Consider the following 12,495-nt stretch of genomic DNA (forward strand, 5'->3'; position numbering starts at 1 on the left):
AAAAATTGACAGAGGAACTGTGTTTTGTGCAGTTCGGGTACGAGTGCGATTCAGGCTGGTGTGTGGCATGACAGAGGCTGAAACAGGTCCATGAAGACTCATTTCAGTCAGGTCTGGGGAAACGACAGCAACGACAGAGAGGAGGCCGTCTAGGCCACGAGGTAGACGCAGACTCACTGGTCCACTGAATGACCAGGCACTGACCAGGCACTGGTCCAAGAATGTTTTGGGTTTGGCTGCTGTAGTTTAGATTCAGTTTATCAGGGGAGAGAAAGCTGATCCTAGATCGGTGTTTAGGGGAGCTTTGACATCAACAGGGCACATATGTAAGTCCAACTTCATCTGTACCAAGTCTCTCAATAAATATAGCACCCTTTTTAGGCCAAACCACTCAAGTAGCCCAGGCTGACACACACAATCCGCTATACCATTTCACAATGCAGCGCTACAAGTGGGAGGGTGTGGACAGGCTTGTCAAGACAGAGAGTAGTGGGGAGTCCGTTTAGCCTACATTCAGCCAACCTTCTCACCCAAGCCCACACCACAAAGACAATCAAATGGCCATACTAAAGGTTGCGGAGCACTGGTTTTGACCTGTATAGATTCTAAAAACAGACGTGAATGAACTCCCTCCCAATGACTCATTGAGCGTTGCCTGTGTAAACCTCTGGCTACTTAGAGGAGGTTTGCTGGCTGTGAGCCAAGAGGGGGTTGTGTGGTAGGTTTAAGAGCGGTAGTGAGGTATTTAAAAACAGGTTAGTCACACTATTGGGTTGCAAATTTATGGGAACTTTCTATAAATTCCCTGGTGTACCCTAGAATCAGGAGAGAATAAGCAGAAAATCCAGAATCCTCCAACCAGGATTTCTGGAAAACAAGGGAATTTATTGAAAGGAATCCAGGAATTGTAATCCCCGTAACACCTCCCAAATCAAAAGCCGTGTCTCACAGCCTCTTCCTGACAACTTTTGAGGACGTCGATATCATGTAGGATCCTACGAGACAAGCAGGAAGTGTGGTTTGAGAGGGACAGGATGACAGTCCCAACGATTGATACTTCTACTTCATACTTCTCTGTAACTCTAGACGGAAAAATTAAAGACCGGGGTCGAGCCCCTGTGCTGTGGCGTATATCCTGTAATTGTTAGAGAACGGGAATGTTGGATAGGGGGGGGGGGGTCCGCTGCGTTAAGAACCCACCATTACACACAAACTCTAAGGAATAACAAACAAGATCAAATCCTTGGTGGTAATATTCAAATGAAGGATCTTAGGCAAAGTACAGTATGGCCCCATATGGTGTAGGCTAAGTGACTCAATGAGTAAGCATGTGTGTGTTTGGGTGTGTCATTCAGTTACAGTAACTAGGGAGCCAGTCCAAGGGAGAACCACAATCAGTGTGTTACCTAGTGCTTCACAAGTCCTCTGACTCCATCCATAACTCTGACGATCCCCATACCACTACTCTGTTGCAGTGTAAATCGGCTGATAGACATCATCTCAAGTGCTCTGCTCAACTGTAGGCCAGGTCTAAAGGTGTACCCAAAAATCAGTCATAACCATAAACCTCAACCTTGATCATACCTATTTTAAAAAGACAGCGATAAATATTTAATTAGCTCCTGTACCCAGTAGTGTTACAGCTGCTCAGTAGTCGGTTAAGCAAACAGGTCCTGTGTGTTCATTGCTAATGGTATACCGTAAAATCCGAAGGGAATCGTAGATTAGGCTGAGGCTACATCGGGCGTGCAAATGAGCTCACCTGAAGGGTAGCAAAGATGTTAGTGTACAACCACCACTTGACGTCTGTGAGGAACAAACTCAAAGGCTAACTAAAGTTAGCCCAGGGACTGGCTGGCCCACCATCAACGTTCTTGAACTGTGGTGAATGTATCCCGGTGCCCGTCCTCTGCTCTGCATTATCAATGTCAGTGATGAGGTGTCAGCTGTGAGTTTGTCAATGAGGCAGGTCAAATTGCTACCACTATCGAGCGGCCTGTGACATCATGTAAACGGCACTCAGCCGAGCTCGGTTTCTGCATCACTTTCAATTACAAAGAATGTCACAGGGTGAGGAGGAAAGAGAACATAAGGACAATGCAGAATTGCAAAATTAAACAGCAAACTTCCTCAAAATGCTGAATATACTGTAGGCTGAAATGAATGTGTCGAACAACAGTGTGCAAAACCAAACTGTCACAGAAATATATATATTCCACAACGGGCTGAGTGTCTGCAGGTTTTTTGGCTTTTCTTTTTAATTAAGCCCTAGACAGCCAGGTGAGGAGAGTTCCTTACTAATTAGTGAGCTTAATTAACCAAGTAAAAGGGTGGAGCGAAAACTTGTAGACACTCATTCCCTTCGTGGAATGAGTTTGACAAGCGCTTTAAAGCCTAAAATTTGGTTCAAAGTTCATCAAAAGCTGACATATAGTCTCAGCCTGTCTGTCACTGAAAACTTTGACTGTAGATAAGTGAGCTAGAGTATTTATTTCAGCAATCTTATAACATATCGCAAATAAGGTATAACAGAATCAGCAGCCTTTTGGCATCCGAGTCCCGGAGAAGTTGTTGAAAACAGGTTTCAGGGCAACATGATAACTTCGGCTACATCTAAAAATGAGACCTTAGAGGTGGTAATGTGGGGTGTAGCCTACCCACTTGGGAATAAAAGAAAACATTCATTGGACACAGAGTTGAAAGTGCACACACACACACACACAAATGGAAACAGATGTCAAAAGACAGTTCTTTGTTGGTCTGCATCCCCGTTTTCATCCATTACTCGCCCGCTCTCCCTTTGTCCTCTTCTCTGCCAAATCAAACACGATGGAAAACAGAGTGAATCAATGGTGGTCAAAGTGGGAAGAATGTATGTTGTTTAAGGATCTTCGGCAAATTCTAACCCACAATGAACCCCAGGGTCATGTTAGGGTCATGTGACTGGAAGCAACGACCCCCACGGTGCAGGGGTCAGTAGAAACCTGGGCTCTGTCCATTGGTCTACCTGTCACAGTTCAGGGGTCAGTAGAAACCTGGGCTCTGTCCATAGGTCTACCTGTCACAGTTCAGGGGTCAGTAGAAACCTGGGCTCTGTCCATAGGTCTACCTGTCACAGTGGACTGCACTGATGGCTGTCTGACAAAAGCTCCCAGATGAACCAACTTCCTGGCATATGAGGGTTTACAGCATGTTATCTTTTTTTATTTTATTTATTTTTTACCCCTTTTTCGTGGTATCCAATTGTTTTTTTAGTAGCTACTATCTTGTCTCATCGCTACAACTCCCGTACGGGCTCGGGAGAGACGAAGGTTGAAAGTCATGCGTCCTCCAAAACACAACCCAACCAGCCACACTGCTTCTTAACACAGCGCGCATCCAACCCGGAAGCCAGCCGCACCAATGTGTCGGAGGAAACACTGTGCACCTGACAACCCTGGTTAGCATGGGGGGCAGTAACACCCTTTGGACTAAGATTTTTGCACACCCCTGCCATTTCTCACGATCAAGAGCAAAAACATTTGCCTTATATGATAACAAATACAAAAAATTAAATAGTGGCACAGACAGTCCACTAGAGCAGAGCAGCACCTCTTACATTATTCAGATAGGGGAAACTAGGATGTGTGATATGACAACGTCCTCTGTAGCTCAGTTGGTGGAGCATGACACTTGCAATCTCAAAATAGTGGGTTCAATTCCCAGCATATGTTTATAAAAATATATATAAAAATTTAAAAAATGTACGCATGCCTAAGGTGCTCTGGCTAAATCCATCTGCTCAATGGCATATATTATGATATTGCAGGCATTTTGAGTCTTGTGAAGGAGCCAAAACGAAAGCGCAGGTGCCACAACCAGTGCCAACCAGAGTGAGTACCAGTCATCGTTTCAAGCTCAGCTGATTGTAAGGCTTTTTTGTTCATCCCCCAAGCTGATCCTTGAGGAAATGTTTTCATTCAACAAAAACAATAAAAAATAAAAAAAATGTAAAGCCTCTTTCCACGTTTCCTGCCAACAACTTTCTAACATCTGCTTGTCATTTTGTAAGAGAGGATGTTGTTCAGCGCAGAGGGAGGGAGAAGGGGGCAGTCCGAGAGGAAGTGGAGGCTCTTTCTCAAAGCTCGGGAAGACCACGTTTTACTGAATAGGATGAAATAACAATTTGATAACAAAAAAGCAAAAACATTTAACCACATAAGGTGGAAAACCTTTGAGAGGCAGACGCATCTTCTACAGTTTCAAAGCAAGCACAGGGCATTATATTAGGAGCTATTAACTGCCTAATATTATTGAAGACAATGTAATTGGAGGTCAATGACAGCACTGTTGAAAACCTAGAACCAAGCTGTAATGTTTGTTACTACTGTAGGATCACGAGCAACAATAAACTTGCAACTTTATGGTTGCCAGTTGAGACCTCTGGAAATATTCTTATTACCAACATGAAAAATGAACATATGACCACCTCCCATCCACCAAACAAACCAAAGGAAATACGTGCTCGTGATGAGGTTACAATGCAGGTAGCACTGTACAACCGAGTTGACCCTGGCAGTGAAAATAGCAATCACTTCGCTAGCTTAACATTCCTCTTCAGAATAAAATAAATCTAGTCGTTGTACTGACATTTTGTTGTTATTCCGTCTCACATACACAGATAACTGGTTAGGTAATTTAGCTAGCTAAGGGGACAAGAGCTGAGTCCCCGGAGCTAATAAAGCTAATTATTATTTTGACAAGAAGCAAGCTAACGTCTCCGTAATATTAGCTCGCTAAAACTTGACTAACTTGTCAGATAAATGTAGGAGGAACAAAAAGTAGCAAGGACATTTGGTCTACCTGAATCTCGGAGAGTCTTTGAGACATTCCTCGAATTCCACCGTTATCTTCATCTTCTTGAACAAGTAAAAACAGGGATTAAAACACTAGGATTTTAAACAGCTGTCCCTTGTTTTGGACTCGGCTACCCCGTTAAAGAGCTGGGAATCAATCCACAACACGTCGGCAAAACTGGCTGACAAATAATAGGTTCCCGACAATGCAACCATAAACAAATTACAAGTAAAATAACTACGTAAATAAAATAGATATATTTTTTAAATGGATATCGTTTTTTTGTTTGTTAAATTGAATAGGAAAATAACGCTTCACTAGCTAGGTTATAGCAGCCAAGTGGGATGAGGCTTTTCATTTCACGCATACAATTACAAGCTGCTGCTGTATCTACGAATCATCGTGTCCAGTGTTTCCTGATCCATGAAAAAACGACTTGAGTGATACTTGAACCATCCAAAGAGAAGGCTCTCTTCGGGACTAGGAGGCTGGACATGTGGTATAGTCGGGAACTGTACCCATAGAGATAAATAGAGGACTCCTCTTTGTGTATCTGTGCGAATGTAGCGTCTGTGACCGTATAGACCATACTGAATGAAGTACATTGTCCTCTTAAAGATTGGCTGAGCCCTCTTTAATAACCCGGTTGGACATGACACCAACATGGTCACCAGGAGGGATCAGCCAATAACATTGGAAGTCCCAACCAGTCGACTAAATTAAAATGGTGGACGCTCTTCAAATGGCCCTGCCCATGTTAATGCCAAAGATGTTTATAATTAACCCAAGATGGGGGAGGGGGGGGCTGTTGTCCAATTGGAGCAAATTAATCATAGTGGGCAGAACAAGCAAGGAGGTGGGCAGAGCCAAGCACAAGTTTGCGAGATTCTATTGGCTGTCCGTTATGGAACGCTTACTTTATGAAGCAGCCCCACTGCAGTAAATCAATTCGCTCTTGCACTCCAAAACAATGTCATTAAAACATTTTTTTGACAAAGGCTGAAAGTCTACAAAACGTAGTCCACTCCGTTTGTAACAGAGTCTAGTTTTGGGAATAGAAAACTCTATTGAAATAAAAATGTTCCATCCATCTCGCTCCATCTTCTCCCACTAGACTGCCTCTCATCACCATATTTAGTGGTGAGCGGAATTGTTTTATTTTATTTAACTAGGCAAGTCAATTAAGAACAAATTCTTAATTACAATGACGGCCTACCCCGGGCAAACCCTAACGACGCCGGTTGTGATAAAGGCTGGAATCGAACCAAGGTCTGTAGTGACGCCTCTAGCACTGAGATGCAGTGCCTTAGACCGCAGCGTCACTCCACTCAAGAGCCCATAAAAGTGCCAAAATTTGGCAATTTTCTTCTTCATTGGCCGATCGCTCCCAACTCATAGGAATCCCCAACCAGTTGACTACTTTAAAATGGTGGAAGCCCTCAATGGCAATGTTCATACTAAGATGGTTTATATCCATGATGATTCCTCTCTCTCTGTGACAACCGGAACAGCACTCGTATAGTAGTCGTTTTAACAATTGGCCAAATGTCATGTGTCCACTTCTATCAGGTCATTCATAACAACCTAAACATTACGCAACTTATTTTCAATCAAATGAGCCCCATGTAGAAAATTAGCAGTTAGCTGACCGTCATACAAAAATCCCCCACTTTGTGGGCTTATTTTCGTGGATAGATTTTGGGCAGAGTAAAACCTCTCACATCGCCTCTTCCTCGATCTAACATTACAGTTTGTTTTGCTAACATGCATTGGTCAAAACTGAAGTCACATTGTCAAAATTCTTCACACAGTCAGCGAAACAGCAGTGTATGTGGACCAAACTGAATACTTTTTCATTGCGTTCACACACAAAAATGCATTCAATGACCACATTCTCTGAAATCCATGAACTCTTTTCTCATTCATACTCCACCACCTGCAAAACTATCTATTTGCTGCACCTTTTCAAATGCTAAAACACTGTTTCCAAAACTGTTAAAAACAGATTCAAAACAGAATGATTGCAAATGTCTTGCATTTCTGCAGTAACCAGACTGAAACATATAGAAAATCTCAGCAGAATATTGGAACATCTCAGCAGAATATTGGAACATCCCAGCAGAATATTGGAACATCTCAGCAGAATATTGGAACATCTCAGCAGAATATTGGAACATCTCAGCAGAATATTGGAACATCCCAGCAGAATATTGGAACATCTCAGCAGAATATTGGAACATCCCAGCAGAATATTGGAACATCTCAGCAGAATATTGGAACATCTCAGCAGAATATTGGAACATCTCAGCAGAATATTGGAACATCCCAGCAGAATATTGGAACATCTCAGCAGAATATTGGAACATCCCAGCAGAATATTGGAACATCTCAGCAGAATATTGGAACATCCCAGCAGAATATTGGAACATCTCAGCAGAATATTGGAACATCTCAGCAGAATATTGGAACATCTCAGCAGAATATTGGAACATCCCAGCAGAATATTGGAACATCCCAGCAGAATATTGGAACATCCCAGCAGAATATTGGAACATCTCAGCAGAATATTGGAACATCTCAGCAGAATATTGGAACATCCCAGCAGAATATTGGAACATCCCAGCAGAATATTGGAACATCCCAGCAGAATATTGGAACATCTCAGCAGAATATTGGAACATCTCAGCAGAATATTGGAACATCTCAGCAGAATATTGGAACATCCCAGCAGAATATTGGAACATCCCAGCAGAATATTGGAACATCTCAGCAGAATATTGGAACATCTCAGCAGAATATTGGAACATCTCAGCAGAATATTGGAACATCCCAGCAGAATATTGGAACATCTCAGCAGAATATTGGAACATCCCAGCAGAATATTGGAACATCTCAGCAGAATATTGGAACATCTCAGCAGAATATTGGAACATCTCAGCAGAATATTGGAACATCTCAGCAGAATATTGGAACATCCCAGCAGAATATTGGAACATCCCAGCAGAATATTGGAACATCCCAGCAGAATATTGGAACATCTCAGCAGAATATTGGAACATCTCAGCAGAATATTGGAACATCCCAGCAGAATATTGGAACATCCCAGCAGAATATTGGAACATCCCAGCAGAATATTGGAACATCTCAGCAGAATATTGGAACATCTCAGCAGAATATTGGAACATCTCAGCAGAATATTGGAACATCCCAGCAGAATATTGGAACATCCCAGCAGAATATTGGAACATCTCAGCAGAATATTGGAACATCTCAGCAGAATATTGGAACATCTCAGCAGAATATTGGAACATCCCAGCAGAATATTGGAACATCCCAGCAGAATATTGGAACATCCCAGCAGAATATTGGAACATCTCAGCAGAATATTGGAACATCTCAGCAGAATATTGGAACATCCCAGCAGAATATTGGAACATCCCAGCAGAATATTGGAACATCCCAGCAGAATATTGGAACATCTCAGCAGAATATTGGAACATCTCAGCAGAATATTGGAACATCTCAGCAGAATATTGGAACATCCCAGCAGAATATTGGAACATCCCAGCAGAATATTGGAACATCTCAGCAGAATATTGGAACATCTCAGCAGAATATTGGAACATCTCAGCAGAATATTGGAACATCCCAGCAGAATATTGGAACATCTCAGCAGAATATTGGAACATCCCAGCAGAATATTGGAACATCTCAGCAGAATATTGGAACATCTCAGCAGAATATTGGAACATCTCAGCAGAATATTGGAACATCTCAGCAGAATATTGGAACATCCCAGCAGAATATTGGAACATCCCAGCAGAATATTGGAACATCCCAGCAGAATATTGGAACATCTCAGCAGAATATTGGAACATCTCAGCAGAATATTGGAACATCCCAGCAGAATATTGGAACATCCCAGCAGAATATTGGAACATCCCAGCAGAATATTGGAACATCTCAGCAGAATATTGGAACATCTCAGCAGAATATTGGAACATCTCAGCAGAATATTGGAACATCCCAGCAGAATATTGGAACATCCCAGCAGAATATTGGAACATCTCAGCAGAATATTGGAACATCTCAGCAGAATATTGGAACATCTCAGCAGAATATTGGAACATCCCAGCAGAATATTGGAACATCTCAGCAGAATATTTGAACATTCCAAAGACGGCTGATTGCAATTTCAGCTGAAACCCTACGGAGGTGTCCTGTTTTTAGTCTCGTTACCAAACAATTTAAAATAAATTCAATGCAATACCTATTAAATCTCACTCAGATTGTCAAGTGTGTAACAAGGTTGAATATAAAGTATCCTCTGAAATCCTCTTTGATTGATTTGATCTTAACCAATACTCTTCATTTTAATGCTTCTGGTATTTTTGCAAATTACATGTGATCACTGTGCTATTGCCTGTGTGAGAGATGGTTAAATTCCTAATTTTCATCCTTCTCTTTTTTCAGAAGTGTGTAAAGCCCTGAAATAAATTTATGTGGGAAAAAAATCCCCTGGCCCTGATGAACTAGACCCTCGCTTCCTACACCTAGCTGCTGACATCATTGCTCCCCTCTTAACATGTATTTTTAACCTCACGCTTGATGTGAAGGGAATCCCCAAGTTACGGAAATCTGTTTTTGTACTGCCTCTCCTGATAGGTAGAGATCCTTCGCTACTTGACAACTATCGACCCATATCAACATTATCTGTACTGTCAAAGGTACTGGAGTCCTTAGTAAGCAGCTAAAGACCTACTTCCAAGATAACATCTTAAATGGAATGCCATCAGGTTTTAGGTCTGGCCACAGCACTGTTTCAGCAACATTGAAGGTTTTAAATGACATCCACTGGGCTCTTGATAAGAAGTTACATTGTGTGTCTGTTTTTAGTGATTTGTCAAAGGCTTTTGACACAGTGGACCATGCTGTGTTAGTGCAAAGGTTAAAAAGTTGTGGAATAAATTGTCATGCTCTAGATTGGTTTATTAATTACCTATCAAATCGTACACAATGTGTAATGGCGGATGGTTGTAAATCTGAGTCCATAGAGGTGTGCTCAGGTGTTCCGCAGGGTTCTAATTTTGGCCCACTGTTCTTCATTTTGTATAACAACAACAGAGGGAGAATGTGTGGAGGACAAAGGAGAGGAAGACCAAGAGCGGTGGTCTATAATGAGAAAGTCAATAATTGTGGCCTATGTTGTAAACCATGGTCTCTCTTTGAGAGAGGCCGGTTTAAGGGTGCAACCAACCAAATCTGCAGTGTTCAAACAGTATTATTCACATTTTTTACATGTACTGACATTTTGAAATATATTGAGCGGGGAAGAAATGTGATTGGACAGAGAGCAACCATAGATGTCCCAGGCCAGAGAGGAGCTAACATCACAATGTGTACAGCACTGTCCAATGATGGTTTGTTGTTACACAAGCCACTCACTGGCCCCTACAATACAGAGAGGTTCATTTATTTTCTGAATGACCTGCATAATCGATTTGTGCACGCAGAGGATAGGGAAATAAACACCCCTACCTCCGTTGTTGTGTGGGATAATGTGACATTCCACCACGCTGCTTCAGTCACAGACTGGTTTGCTGCACATCCCAGGATATCAGTACTATTCCTGCCTCCATACTCCCCCTTCCTAAACCCCATAGAGGAGTTTCTCTCTGCGTGGAGGTGGAAGGTTTATGACCAGATGTCATAACTACTAGAACTCTCACAGGACTGTACAAGTACAGTGCCTTGCGAAAGTATTCGGCCCCCTTGAACTTTGCGACCTTTTGCCACATTTCAGGCTTCAAACATAAAGATATAAAACTGTATTTTTTTGTGAAGAATCAACAACAAGTGGGACACAATCATGAAGTGGAACGACATTTATTGGATATTTCAAACTTTTTTAACAAATCAAAAACTGAAAAATTGGGCGTGCAAAATTATTCAGCCCCCTTAAGTTAATACTTTGTAGCGCCACCTTTTGCTGCGATTACAGCTGTAAGTCGCTTGGGGTATGTCTCTATCAGTTTTGCACATCGAGAGACTGACATTTTTTCCCATTCCTCCTTGCAAAACAGCTCGAGCTCAGTGAGGTTGGATGGAGAGCATTTGTGAACAGCAGTTTTCAGTTCTTTCCACAGATTCTCGATTGGATTCAGGTCTGGACTTTGACTTGGCCATTCTAACACCTGGATATGTTTATTTTTGAACCATTCCATTGTAGATTTTGCTTTATGTTTTGGATCATTGTCTTGTTGGAAGACAAATCTCCGTCCCAGTCTCAGGTCTTTTGCAGACTCCATCAGGTTTTCTTCCAGAATGGTCCTGTGTTTGGCTCCAACCATCTTCCCATCAATTTTAACCATCTTCCCTGTCCCTGCTGAAGAAAAGCAGGCCCAAACCATGATGCTGCCACCACCATGTTTGACAGTGGGGATGGTGTGTTCAGCTGTGTTGCTTTTACGCCAAACATAACGTTTTGCATTGTTGCCAAAAAGTTCAATTTTGGTTTCATCTGACCAGAGCACCTTCTTCCACATGTTTGGTGTGTCTCCCAGGTGGCTTGTGGCAAACTTTAAACGACACTTTTTATGGATATCTTTAAGAAATTTCTTCTTGCCACTCTTCCATAAAGGCCAGATTTGTGCAATATACGACTGATTGTTGTCCTATGGACAGAGTCTCCCACCTCAGCTGTAGATCTCTGCAGTTCATCCAGAGTGATCATGGGCCTCTTGGCTGCATCTCTGATCAGTCTTCACCTTGTATGAGCTGAAAGTTTAGAGGGACGGCCAGGTCTTGGTAGATTTGCAGTGGTCTGATACTCCTTCCATTTCAATATTATCGCTTGCACAGTGCTCCTTGGGATGTTTAAAGCTTGGGAAATCTTTTTGTATCCAAATCCGGCTTTAAACTTCTTCACAACAGTATCTAGGACCTGCCTGGTGTGTTGCTTGTTCTTCATGATGCCCTCTGCACTTTTAACGGACCTCTGAGATTATCACAGTGCAGGTGCATTTATACGGAGACTTGATTACACACAGGTGGATTGTATTTATCATCATTAGTCATTTAGGTCAACATTGGATCATTCAGAGATCCTCACTGAACTTCTGGAGAGAGTTTGCTGCACTGAAAGTAAAGGGGCTGAATAATTTTGCACGCCCAATTTTTCAGTTTTTGCTTTGTTAAAAAAGTTTGAAATATCCAATAAATGTCGTTCCACTTCATGATTGTGTCCCACTTGTTGTTGATTCTTCACAAAAAAAATACAGTTTTATATCTTTATGTTTGAAGCCTGAAATGTGGCAAAAGGTCGCAAAGTTCAAGGGGGCCGAATACTTTCACAAGGCACTGTATGTGTGATTATACTATGTTTGTTGTAATAATCATTGCAGCCTTAGAATCTCAGGAATTTGTTTTGTTTCAACTTATTTTTCCACAAGTAAATTACTATATGCAAAGATAAAGAAAAACTAAAGTCTATTGAAGCAAATTGCTGCATTTCTGATTCATTCTTGTTACATAGACTTTACAGTCAAAGTGAATAAGTGTTATTCTATAAAGAAATACTGATGTAAAAAATCATAGAAACTTCTAAAAGATAAAAGTTAATAATTTATGTAATGCTCCCTCTTAGTATTTTTTAGGTCC

General features: G+C 41.7%; 1 protein-coding gene across 4 annotated transcripts in view; it reads right to left on the minus strand.

The window, feature by feature from the left end:
- Positions 1 to 5,456, minus strand: part of LOC110530621 (arf-GAP with coiled-coil, ANK repeat and PH domain-containing protein 2) — a 74,709-nt gene extending 69,253 nt beyond the window's left edge. For 3 of the 4 annotated variants that reach the window (XM_036990027.1, XM_036989951.1, XM_036989910.1), the window contains exons 1-2: positions 5,355 to 5,456; positions 4,843 to 4,895 (exon numbers count right to left, since the gene is read on the minus strand). In XM_036990027.1, coding sequence (XP_036845922.1) covers positions 4,843 to 4,895; positions 5,355 to 5,441 — 140 coding nt within the window. In that variant the 5' untranslated portion in view covers positions 5,442 to 5,456. The other variant, XM_036989984.1, reaches the window with a different exon arrangement.
- Positions 5,457 to 12,495: the final 7,039 nt, after the last annotated feature.

Source organism: Oncorhynchus mykiss, chromosome 1 (genome assembly GCF_013265735.2).
Source record: "Oncorhynchus mykiss isolate Arlee chromosome 1, USDA_OmykA_1.1, whole genome shotgun sequence".
Lineage (NCBI taxonomy): Eukaryota > Metazoa > Chordata > Actinopteri > Salmoniformes > Salmonidae > Oncorhynchus > Oncorhynchus mykiss.